Source organism: Oncorhynchus mykiss, chromosome 20 (genome assembly GCF_013265735.2).
Source record: "Oncorhynchus mykiss isolate Arlee chromosome 20, USDA_OmykA_1.1, whole genome shotgun sequence".
NCBI lineage: Eukaryota > Metazoa > Chordata > Actinopteri > Salmoniformes > Salmonidae > Oncorhynchus > Oncorhynchus mykiss.
The window spans coordinates 43,137,015-43,150,097 of NC_048584.1; the positions used below are offsets into that span (position 1 = coordinate 43,137,015).

Genomic DNA, 13,083 nt, shown 5'->3' on the forward strand with positions numbered 1-13,083 from the left:
TTCATTCAATATTTTTTAGGAGATGGAGCGAGCACGTGAGAGGAGAGAGGTTTCCCAGCAGAGGAGAAGAGAGGATGTAACAGAGACAAGAGCTATGGTGAGCATGAACGTTCTCTCTCAACGGGAGATAACACGATTAACATGAAAAAAGGTGATATGCACATCCCAAATTTGCTGGGTAAAAATATACTGTAGATAAATAATAAAAAAGGCTATGCAGTCATGCAGGACAGCCCACAATTCCAGCCCACTACAGTCTGTCCAGGCAAGCCTTTCCTTATCAACAGACCTTTGAACCCGGTGTCGATACTCCGTGCCTCGCTGTCTCCCTGGCCTAGTCAAGCAGCCAAAGTCCTCTCTGCCTCTTACACAGCCTCAGTCAGTACTCTGAGTCTATTGATCCTAAGTGCCTCTTGTTCTCACACCTTGTCAACAACAGGCACCCTGGTCCTCTCCTGTCCAGCTGTCCCAGACCTCCAGCGGAGTGTGGACGTCTTTCTCTGCCTACCAACACTCCCCCCCCCCCTTCTGCTTCGACTCCGTCTGCCTGGATCCAAATGTGGATTTCTTCCTCTTAGACCTACCCGTCTAGACCCCCCCCCCCACCCCTGTGCTGTGACTTCCTCTCTGTCTGTCTCGCCACCATGCTGCCGCGCACCTCAGCCTTCCTTCTGCTCTCTCTCTGCCTCTCCTGGGGGATGTCTGCTTCTCTGGTCAGGAACATCACTCCTGAAGAGGAAGTCCCAGAAGCAGAAACCAAGTTCGGGGATGATACCGTCACTGCTACCGAGGGTGATACCGTTGCTGCTGCTGCTGCTACCGAGGGTGATACCGTTGCTGCTGCTGCTGCTACCGAGGGTGATACTGTTGCTGCTGCTACCGAGGGTGATACCGTGGGGGCAGATAGCCTGGTTGTTGATGATACGCCTATCGCTGTAGATATCAGGGTGGAGGGTGATACCGTGGGGGCAGATAGCCTGGTTGTTGATGATACGCCTATCGCTGTAGATATCAGGGTGGAGGGTGATACCGTGGGGGCAGATAGCCTGGTTGTTGATGATACGCCTACCGCTGTAGATATCAGGGTGGAGGGTGATACCATGGGGGCAGATAGCCTGGTTGTTGATGATACGCCTACCGCTGTAGATATCAGGGTGGAGGGTGATACCATGGGGGCAGATAGCCTGGTTGTTGATGATACGCCTACCGCTGTAGATATCAGGGTGGAGGGTGATACCGTGGGGGCAGATAGCCTGGTTGTTGATGATACGCCTACCGCTGTAGATATCAGGGTGGAGGGTGATACCGTGGGGGCAGATAGCCTGGTTGTTGATGATACGCCTACCGCTGTAGATATCAGGGTGGAGGGTGATACCGTGGGGGTAGATAGCCTGGTTGTTGATGATACGCCTACCGCTGTAGATATCCGGGTGGAGGGTGATACCGTGGGGGCAGATAGCCTGGTTGTTGATGATACGCCTACCGCTGTAGATATCAGGGTGGAGGGTGATACCGTGGGGGCAGATAGCCTGGTTGTTGATGATACGCCTGCAGTGGAGGAACCTGTAGAAGACACCCCAGTGGCCGAAGACCTGGTGGCCGACAAGCCTGTTGCAGATACCGTTGTACCTGGGGCATTTGTAGTCAAGGAAGCAGTTGCGGACTCCCCTGTTGCTGATGCCGTTGTAGCTGGGGCTTTTGTAGTCAAGGAAGCAGTTGCGGACTCCCCTGTTGCTGATGCCGTTGTAGCTGGGGAATTTGTAGTCAAGGAAGCAGTTGCGGACTCCCCTGTTGCTGATGCTCCGCTAGTAAACGCCCCTGTCGTGGCAGATGAAGTCCCAGACACAGAGGCCCTCACAGCGGACATGCCAGTGGTGGAAGACCCTGCTTACATGGATCCGGAGACCCTTGTTAAAGAGGCCCTGATAACAGAAGCCATGATTAAAGAGTTGTCTGCCCAGGTGGAGGAGGAAGACCTCGCTAAAGAGACTGAGATTCAGGACGCCATCTTGAAAGATTTGGCTGACCAGGAGGCACTAGAAAAAGCGACAGAGGCCATTGAAGAGGCAGCAGAGGCAGAGGCAGAAGCTCCAGCTACAGCCAGCCCTGTGGTACCTGTCGTCGAAGCCCAGGAAGGGGACTCTGACTGGGGCTTGGTTTCCATCAAAGAGAGCCTCCAGGCAGCCAATGGATACTTTGACTCCCTGGTGGAATTGATGGGGGGACGCAACGGATTGTGTCAGTACAAATGCAAATACGGTGAGGATGGGACAGGAGTTGTGTGTGTCTATCAGTGATTACAGTAACATCTCAGTATGACTCCATGGTGTTTGCCATGTCAAGCCTGGCTATAGACACCTAGGGCTCGATTCAATCCGTATTTGCGGAAGTTCAGGGCTATAGCGCGTTCTAGATTTAAAGATCATGTCCGATTGAGCCGACATGTGCAGCCGTAAATGCAGTCTCCGCGAAAGCGACGACATTAAACTGAAATGCAGCTATACCACTGAGCTTCCATGATGTGGACGGAATCGAGCTCTGAACGTAACAGAACCTAGATACTGAGTGTTATCCTGAACGTAACAGAACCTAGATACTGAGTGTTATCCTGAATGTAACAGAACCTAGATACTGAGTGTTATCCTGAATGTAACAGAACCTAGATACTGAGTGTTATCCTGAATGTAACAGAACCTAGATACTGAGTGTTATCCTGAATGTAACAGAACCTAGACACTGAGTGTTATCCTGAACGTAACAGAACCTAGATACTGAGTGTTATCCTTGTAGAGAAGCCAACTTGATTTGTTGAAGAACAGATCACACTGTACCCCTTTAGGATCTTACACAAACACCATCGGTTAGGTCAGGGCTCTCCGATCCTGTTCCTGGAGAGATACCGTCCGGTAGGTTTTAACTCCAACCCTGTTCCTGGAGAGATACCCTCCTGTAGGTTTTAACTCCAACCCTGTTCCTGGAGAGATACCATCCTGTAGGTTTACATCAGGGCTCTCCGATCCTGTTCCTGGAAAGATACCGTCCTGTAGGTTTTAACTCCATCCCTGTTCCTGGAGAGATACCCTCCTGTAGGTTTTAACTCCAACCCCGTTCCTGGAGAGATACCGTCCTGTAGGTTTTAACTCCAACCCTGTTCCTGGAGAGATACCGTCCTGTAGGTTTTAACTCCAACCCTGTTCCTGGAGAGATACCGTCCTGTAGGTTTTAACTCCAACCCTGTTCCTGGAGAGATACCCTCCTGTAGGTTTTAACTCCAATCCTGTTCCTGGAAAGATACCGTCCTGTAGGTTTTAACTCCAACCCTGTTCCTGGAGAGATACTGTCCTGTAGGTTTTAACTCCAACCCTGTTCCTGGAGAGATACCATCCTGTAGGTTTTAACTCCAACCCTGTTCCTGGAGAGATACCGTCCTGTAGGTTTTAACTCCAACCCTGTTCCTGGAGAGATACTGTCCTGTAGGTTTTAACTCCAACCCTGTTCCTGGAGAGATACCATCCTGTAGGTTTTAACTCCAACCCTGTTCCTGGAGAGATACCCTCCTGGAGGTTTTAACTCCAACCCTGTTCCTGGAGAGATACCGTCCTGTAGGTTTTAACTCCAACCCTGTTCCTGGAGAGATACCGTCCTGTGGGTTTTAACTCCAACCCTGTTCCTGGAGAGATACCCTCCTGTAGGTTTTAACTCCAACCCTGTTCCCGGAGAGATACCCTACTGTAAGTTTTCACTCCAACCCTGTTCATGGAGATCTACCGTCCTGTAGGTTTTTAACTCCAACCCTGTTCCTGGAGATCTACCGTCCTGTAGGTTTTTAACTCCAACCCTGTTCCTGGAGAGATACCCTCCTGTAGGTTTTAACTCCAACCCTGTTCCTGGAGATCTACCGTCCTGTAGGTTTTTAACTCCAACCCTGTTCCTGGAGATCTACCGTCCTGTAGGTTTTTAACTCCAACCCTGTTCCTGGAGAGATACCCTCCTGTAGGTTTTTAACTCCAACCCTGTTCCTGGAGAGATACCCTCCTGTAGGTTTTAACTCCAACCCTGTTCCTGGAGATCTACCGTCCTGTAGGTTTTTAACTCCAACCCTGTTCCTGGAGAGATACCCTCCTGTAGGTTTTTAACTCCAACCCTGTTCCTGGAGAGATACCCTCCTGTAGGTTTTAACTCCAACCCTGTTCCTGGAGATCTACCGTCCTGTAGGTTTTTAACTCCAACCCTGTTCCTGGAGAGATACCCTCCTGTAGGTTTTAACTCCAACCCTGTTCCTGGAGATCTACCGTCCTGTAGGTTTTTAACTCCAACCCTAATCTAGTCGCCTGATTCTAATAATTAGCTGGTTGATAAACTGAACCAGATTAGTTACACCTGGGGTCAGTGTTACCATAACATTATAAAGTCTAAGTGATATAGATCAACCTGAGATACAGTACAAATAGATCATAGTTATTACAATATGGCTTACAGGGTATATTCCAATATATACACCAGCATACCACAGTGAAGGTATGTCCACATTAGCATACCACAGTGAAGGTATATCCACACCAGCATACCACAGTGAAGGTATATCCACACCAGCATACCACAGTGAAGGTATATCCACACCAGCATACCACAGTGAAGGTATATTCACACCAGCATACCACAGTGAAGGTATATTCACACCAGCATACCACAGTGAAGGTATATCCACACTAGGTTACCACAGTGAAGGTATATCCACACCAGCATACCACAGTGAAGCTATGTCCACACTAGGTTACCACAGTGAAGGTATATCCACACCAGCATACCACAGTGAAGGTATGTCCACACTAGCATACCACAGTGAAGGTATGTCCACACCAGCATACCACAGTGAAGGTATATCCACACTAGGTTACCACAGTGAAGGTATATCCACACCAGCATACCACAGTGAAGCTATGTCCACACTAGGTTACCACAGTGAAGGTATATCCACACCAGCATACCACAGTGAAGGTATGTCCACACTAGCATACCACAGTGAAGGTATATCCACACTAGGTTACCACAGTGAAGGTATATCCACACCAGCATACCACAGTGAAGGTATATCCACACCAGCATACCCCAGTGAAGGTATGTCCACACCAGCATACCACAGTGAAGATATATCCACACTAGGTTACCAGAGTGAAGGTATATCCACACCAGCATACCACAGTGAAGGTATGTCCACACTAGCATACCACAGTGAAGGTATATCCACACTAGGTTACCACAGTGAAAGTATATCCACACCAGCATACCACAGTGAAGCTATGTCCACACTAGGTTACCACAGTGAATGTATATCCACACTAGCATACCCCAGTGAATGTATATCCACACCAGCATACCCCAGTGAAGGTATATTCACACTAGCATACCACAGTGAAGGTTTATCCACACTAGCATACCACAGTGAAGGTATATCCACACTAGCATACCCCAGTGAAGGTATATCCACACCAGCATACCCCAGTGAAGGTATATCCACACCAGCATACCCCAGTGAAGGTATATCCACACCAGCATACCCCAGTGAAGGTATATCCACACCAGCATACCCCAGTGAAGGTATATCCACACTGCTTCATTCTAAGTATGTGCTCGTATATAATGACACCACAACCGTGCTACATTCCAGTTTCCACACTAGCCCAGTATATCGCTCCATACTTAGTACAGTAGTATCATATGATTGCATGGACACTGGAACAGCGAAAACCTATGGATCTATACAGGAGCCACTCCGAGTTCCCTGTCATGTTCTATATAAACAGTGGGGCAAAAAAGTATTTAGTCAGCCACCAATTGTGCAAGTTCTCCCACTTAAAAAGATGAGAGAGGCCTATAATTTTCATCATAGGTACACTTCAACTATGACAGACAAAATTAGAAAAAAATCCAGAAAATCTCATAGTAGGATTTTTACTGAATTTATTTGCAAATTAGGGTAGAAAATAAGTATTTGGTCTATAGCAAAAGTTTATCTCAATACTTTGTTAAATACCCTTTGTTGGCAATGACAGAGGTCAAACGTTTTCTGTAAGTCTTCACAAGGTTTTCACACACTGTTGCTGGTATTTTGGCCCATTCCTCCATGCAGATCTCCTCTAGAGCAGTGATGTTTTGGGGCTTTTGCTGGGCAACACGAACTTTCAACTCCCTCCAAAGATTTTCTATGGGGTTGAGATCTGGAGACTGGCTAGGCCTTTATGGTTCCAGGTAGAACCCTTTTGGGTTCCATGTGCATTGGAACACTCTGTGGAAGGGGTCCTACATGAAACCCAAAGGGGTTCTGCCTGGAACCATAAAGGGTTCTACCTGGAACCATAAAGGGTTCTCCAAAGGGCAGAAAAAACATGTTAGGTTCTAGATAGCACCTTTTTTTCAGTTTCGGTTCTTGTCAATAAACTTCACAATAGGGTGTTGAATGTTCAATTTGTGCTGATTGATAACAACCTATTGATCAATCTGTGGACCTACATAATTAACTGTAAATGGGTCTGAATTAGAGTTGTTCACCTTTCCTTCTCAGGTAAGACACCTGTGCATCGCATTGGTTATGTGACCCCAGAGCCCAATGGTTGCAGCTCCGACCTCCTAGGATTCCAGGTACCAGATAGTGTATGTTTTAACTATCACTAACTGTAGACAGCGTATGATACTGTACTAATACCCGACACCTAAACCGCAGACTGTTTTCTCATACAATACATACTATACTTAAAGGGCCCTGATATAGTGGAAAGGGTTCTACACTGGACCCAAAAGGGTTATACCTGGAACCAAACGGGTTCTACATGGAACTCAAAAGGGTTCTACCTGGAACCAAATAGTGTTTTTCAAAGGGTTCTCCTATTGGGACAGCTGAAGTCATTTTAGGTTCTAGAAAGCACCTTTTTTTGTGTGAGTGTATATAAATCCTATGTTATGTTAACTTATAACCTGTATATCTTTCTGTATTTTTGTTATTGTCCCAACACAGTTTGACATGGGCATCCCAGCCATGACTCAGTGCTGTAACCAGCTGGACAGTTGCTATGACACCTGTGGCTCCGACAAAAACCGCTGTGACTCCAAGTACCGCTTGTGTCTCCACGCTATTTGCTCTGACCTGAAGAAGAGCCTGGGGCTTGTGTCAAAGGTCAAAGGTGAGATAGCTACTGAATTATACTCTGTAACACTTGACCGTAGACGCAGTGCTTCGTTTGAGCCGGATCCTACCACAGCTTCTTAAAACCTCTTGTGACTAGGGGGCAGAATTTTCATTTTTGGAAAAATAACGTTCCCAAAGTAAACGGGATATTTCTCAGGACCAGATGCTAGAATATGCATATAATTGACAGATTAGGATAGAAAACACTCTAAAGTTTCCAAAACTGTAAAAATATTGTCTGTGAGTATAACAGAACTGATATTGCAGGCGAAAGCCTGAGAAAAATCCAATCCGGAAGTGCCTCATGTTTTGAAAGCGCTGCGTTCCAATGCGTCCCTATTGAGCAGTGAATGGGCTATCAACCAGCTTACTTTTTCTCCGTATTCCCCAAGGTGTCTACAGCATTGTGACGTAGTTTTCAGTTGATGATTACGCTCCCGGACCCGGGATGGGGTGCTACAACAGGTTTTAACAACAACAAAAAATGACCTAGCTGTGGATTGTGTGTATGCCAATACCCAGGCATAGTCTACGGTCGGGAACGTGCCGCAAATCTGTCAATGAACAGTATGCAGACAAAAAAAACAGGCTTTCCGCAATATTTCAAATACAACTGCGGGAAAACACAGGTTGAAAACGGAATGGAAGGTTGAATCTGTCTGCTATAGGTCGAATCTGTCTGCTATAGGTCGAATCTGTCTGCTATAGGTCTAATCTGTCTGCTATAGGTCAAATCTGTCTGCTTATAGGTCGAATCTGTCTGCTTATAGGTCGAATCTGTCTGCTATATGCCGAATCTGTCTGCTATAGGCCGAATCTGTCTGCTATAGGTCGAATCTGTCTGCTATAGGTCGAATCTGTCTGCTTTAGGTCGAATCTGTCTGCTGTAGGTCGAATCTGTCTGCTATATGCCGAATCTGTCTGCTATAGGCCGAATCTGTCTGCTATAGGTCGAATCTGTCTGCTTTAGGTCGAATCTGTCTGCTGTAGGTCGAATCTGTCTGCTATAGGTCGAATCTGTCTGCTATAGGTCGAATCTGTCTGCTATAGGTCAAATCGGTCTGCTATAGGTCGAATCTGTCTGCTATAGGTCGAATCTGTCTGCTATAGGTCAAATCTGTCTGCTATAGGTCGAATCTGTCTGCTATAGGTCGAATCTGTCTGCTATAGGTCAAATCTGTCTGCTATAGGTCGAATCTGTCTGCTATAGGTCGAATCTGTCTGCTATAGGTCGAATCTGTCTGCTATAGGTCGAATCTGTCTGCTATAGGCTAACTAAATATTTCACAAAGTAAAACAAGAGTGAGATGCAGGAGTTTGGCAAGAACGCGCCGGCGAGTGAGCTGCGGATAATTATTTTTTAGGACTATAATTTCCTCCTCATATACCGTAGCCTACAATATGTGTCTCCTTGGCCCAGGTAGGCTATTGATGGATTCAAGACAAGGTGTTTGTTCTGTATCTCAGATTCTCAGTTTGTCATAGTAGCCTGTCATTTTGATCATCTGTGCAGTATTCTTTTATTCTGCCAAAGCCTCCAGTCATGTAAAATTATGTAGAATTGCAAATTCTTATTTGTTCCTAGGGCCGTCATTGAAAATAAGAATTTGTTCTTAACTGACTTGCCCAGTTAAATAAAGGTAAAAATAAAATATTTGTGTTGTTGTTTGTTTAGTGTGTTCCAATTTTCCCAGAAGCGGTTAGAATCCATGACATTGAGCTGATTTCTGACGTGCTGTTCCTTCTTTTCCCGTAGTGTATTGTTTGTAGTGTATTGTATTAGTGATTCACCATAGTGAAGGCGTAGACTCAGGTTTTCTGGGTCTCTATGTTGTTGGTTGGATAGGTTTCTCAATTTCTTTCTTAGGTTTTTGTATACTTCATCAAACCATTTATCATTGTTGTTCATTTTTTTAGATTGTCTGCATTTTTAGATTTGAAAGGGAAGCTGAAAGGTCAAATATACTGTTAGGCTTTCTACTGCCAAGTGGGCTGACTGTGAACGCTCTGAGAGACTCTGGGTTGAGATCAGTGGGCTGACTGTGAACGCTCTGAGAGACTCTGGGTTGAGGTCAGTGATAAAGTAGTCTACAGTACTACTGCCAAGAGATGAGCTATAGGTGTACCTACCATAGGAGTCCCCTCGAAGCCTACCATTGGCTGTGTACAGACCCAGCGTGCAACAGAGCTGCAGGAGTTGTGACCCGTTTTTTGTTTGTTATGTTGTCGTAGTTGTGACTATGGGGGGCATATAAGGGAGGGAATGCTGTCACCTCCAGGTAGGTGTTTGACCCCCTGTGTGCTGAAGGTGTCAGGTTCTTGTCCAGTCCTAGAATATAGGTCGCCACAAACTAGTACATGTCCCTGGGCCTGAATATGGTTGATCTCCCGGTCTAGGATGGAGAAGCTGTTAAAGTAGGGGGATATAGATATAGGTGGCCATTTTTCTCTGTTGAGATTATTTCCTTACTCATTTCTAGTCAGGGTAAAGGCTGCTCAAGTTCAGGGTGGAGTGGTGGGCCAGGTAGACATTAGGTTTTGAGGCACAGTCTCGGGAAATGCTTGGATTCACCCGCTGTATTGTGACAGAATGATAGTCTTTTGGTGGTAACCACTTGTGCGTTGGGGAAAGTGGAAGAAGCTGTTTCAATCACTCTCTTGAGTGCTGTTGCCAGCCTTTCCTGCTGTGCCCTTAGATAATTTGTGCCCATGTGAATGATGATGTGGCTGGGGGTCCCTAGTCTGTCCTCTGACAACAGCTCCAGGATATGCCTAGTGTTTGGGCACCAGAGTTTAGCCACTGTGTTTAGGCAAAAGTTTAGTTTAGATCTGTTAGGACGGGTGGGGTCTGTTAGGAGGGGGTGGGGTCTGTTAGGAGGGGGTGGAGTCTGTTAGGAGGTGGTGGAGTCTGTTAGGAGGGGCTGGGGTCTGTTAGGAGGGGTGGGGTCTGTTAGGAGGGGGTGGGGTCTGCTAGGAGGGGGTGGGGTCTGTTAGGAGGGGGTGGGGTCTGATAGGAGGGCGTGGGGTCTGTTAGGAGGGGTGGGATCTGTTAGGAGGGGCTGGGGCCTGTTAGGAGGGGGTGGGGTCTGTTAGGAGGGGTTGGGTTGGTGGGTCCTGTGTTGTCTGTCACATTGTGGTGTTGAGGTTGTGGTCTGGGTCTGAGGTGGGCTGTTGGGAGGGGTTGTGGTCTGTTAGGAGTGGGTGGGGTCTGTTAGGAGGGGGTGGGGGTCTGTTGGGTTGGTGGGTCCTGTGTTGTCTGTCCCATTGTGGTGTTGAGGCTGTGGTCCAGGTCTGAGGTGGGCTGTTCTGCTGGCTTGTCTGGGGGAAGAGTCCTGCTCTCTGTCACACCTCAGCTTTCTGACCTCGTCCTTCAGTGCTGTTAGCTGTTCCATGTGTTCCTCTCCCTCCTCTTTCAGTGCTGTTAGCTGTTCCATGTGTTCCACTCCCTCCCCCTATCAATTTTTTTCTTTATATTCCTTGGAAGTAAGAATCCATTCAGGTAATTTAGTCCAAAAGGTTTTAGGTAATTTTGAGGTTAGTATCCTGTATAACTCCTTGCGAAAATAATCCAAGTTTATCTACATTCTCTCTCTCTCTCTCTCTCTCTCTCTCTCTCTCTTTCTCTGTTTCTCTCCCTCTCCCTCTCCCTCTCCCTCTCCCTCTCCCTCTCCCTCTCCCCCTCCCTCTCTCTCTCTCTCTCTCTCTCTCTCTCTCTCTTTCTCTGTTTCTCTCTCTCTGTCTCTCTCCCTCTCCCTCTCCCTCTCCCTCTCCCCCTCCCTCTCTTTCTCTGTTTCTCTCTCTCTGTCTCTCTCCCTCTCCCTCTCCCTCTCCCCCTCCCTCTCTCTCTCTCTGTCTCTGTCTCTCTCTCTGTCTCTCTCTCTCTCTCTCTCTCTCTCTCTCTCTCTCTCTCTCTCTCTCTCTCTACCTTACCTACCTACATCCCTCCCTCAACCCCAACCCTCTGTCTCTCTCTCTCCCCCTCCCAGCCTGTGAGACAGTAGCAGATACTCTGTACAACACAGTGTGGACGCTGGGCTGCAGATCCTTCATGAACAGCCAGAGGGAAGCATGTCACTGTGAGGGAGAGGAGAGGGACGAGCTGTAGAGGACCAGGCTGGGACACTACACAACACCTCCCAGCCCTAGACCAAACTGGGGCACTACACTACTCAACACGAGAGAAAGCTGGGAGGAGAGGGAGGAGCTGTAGAGGACCAGGCTGGGACACTACACTACACTACCCAGCACTACACTACACAACACTACCCAGCACTAGACCAAAATGGGACACTACACTACCCAGCACTAGACCAACCTGGGACACTACACTACCCAGCACTAGATCAACCTGGGACACTACACTACACTACCCAGCACTAGACCAAAATGGGACACTACACTACCCAGCACTAGACCAATCTGGGACACTACACTACCCAGCACTAGATCAACCTGGGACACTATACTACACTACACTACACTACCCAGCACTACACTACACACCACTACCCAGCACTAGACCAAAATGGGACACTACACTACCCAGCACTAGACCAACCTGGGACACTACACTACCCAGCACTAGACCAACCTGGGACACTATACTACACTACACTACACTACCCAGCACTAGACCAACCTGGGACACTATACTACACTACACTACACTACCCAGCACTAGACCAACCTGGGACACCACACTACCCAGCACTAGACCAACCTGGGACACTACACTACACTACACTACCCAGCACTAGACCAACCTGGGACACTACACTACCCAGCACTAGACCAACCTGGGACACTACACTACCCAGCACTAGACCAACCTGGGACACTACACTACACTACCCAGCACTAGACCAACCTGGGACACTACACTACCCAGCACTAGATCAACCTGGGACACTACACTACCCAGCACTAGACCAACCTGGGACACTACCTTACCCAGCACTACACCAACCTGGGACACTACACTACCGAGCACTAGATCAACCTGGGACACTACACTACCCAGCACTAGACCAACCTGGGACACTACACTACCCAGCACTAGACCAACCTAGGACACTACACAACACTACCCAGCACTAGACCAACCTGGGACACTATACTACCCAGCACTAAACCAACCTGGGACACTACACTACCCAGCACTAGATCAACCTGGGAAGAGAGGGACTAGCTGTAGAGGATCAACCTGGGAAGAGTGGGACTAGCTGTAGAGGACCAGACCTGGGAAGAGAGGGACGAGCTGTAGAGGATCAACCTGGGAAGAGTGGGACTAGCTGTAGAGGACCAGACCTGGGAAGAGAGGGACGAGCTGTAGAGGATCAACCTGGGAAGAGAGGGACGAGCTGTAGAGGATCAACCTGGGAAGAGAGGGACTAGCTGTAGAGGACCAGACCTGGGAAGAGAGGGACGAGCTGTAGAGGACATGCATGTACATAGAACAATATCCTCTTGCAAGAATCATCAATGGAAAGAAGAAGCCAACAGTCACTTGCATCAAAATGAAGGGGAAAAAACTAACAAGCACTCACTTGATTCAGTTGAACTTCAAGTCAACATGGATTCACACTATGTAGCCACTCCTATTTGTCATATCTTTAATCTGGAGTCTGGAGGAAAAATAATTGTCCTTAGAAGTGGAGGGAAATCAAAGTAATTCCTCTACCCAATAATGGTAAAGCACCCTTTACTGGTTCTAACAGCTGACCAATCAGCTTGCTGACGACTCTTAGCAAACTTTATTTAACAAAAAATTGTGACTGACCAGAAACAATGCTATTTCTCTGTAAACAAATTAACAACAGACCTTCAGCATGCTTATAGAGAAGGGCATGCAACGTGTACAGATGGGGAGAGGTCTGTCCTTGATTTAAGCCTAGATTCAA

At 47.5% G+C, this 13,083-nt stretch overlaps 1 protein-coding gene across 3 annotated transcripts; it reads left to right on the forward strand.

Moving 5' to 3' along the window:
• The first annotated feature begins 373 nt into the window (after positions 1–373).
• On the forward strand, positions 374–11,355 carry LOC110499564. Of its 3 annotated transcripts, XM_036956388.1 has the most exons (5): positions 374–911; positions 981–2,259; positions 6,563–6,651; positions 7,013–7,178; positions 11,170–11,355. In XM_036956388.1, the coding sequence occupies exons 1-5, from the start codon at positions 645–647 to the stop codon at positions 11,286–11,288; spliced, it is 1,920 nt and encodes a 639-aa protein (XP_036812283.1). In that variant the 5' UTR covers positions 374–644; the 3' UTR covers positions 11,289–11,355. The 3 variants fall into 3 exon arrangements, with proteins under 3 accessions (XP_036812283.1, XP_036812282.1, XP_036812281.1); XM_036956387.1 differs by having other exon boundaries at positions 374–2,259; positions 6,563–6,639; XM_036956386.1 differs by having other exon boundaries at positions 375–2,259.
• Positions 11,356–13,083: the final 1,728 nt, after the last annotated feature.

Coding starts and splice junctions, on each gene's coding strand:
- LOC110499564 (XM_036956386.1), top strand. CDS start 645: ATGCTGCCGCGCACCTCAGCCTTCCTTCTGCTCTCTCTCTGCCTCTCC. Junction 2,260..6,562: donor TCAGTACAAATGCAAATACG/GTGAGGATGGGA, acceptor TTTCCTTCTCAG/GTAAGACACCTGTGCATCGC. Junction 7,179..11,169: donor GCTTGTGTCAAAGGTCAAAG/GTGAGATAGCTA, acceptor TCCCCCTCCCAG/CCTGTGAGACAGTAGCAGAT.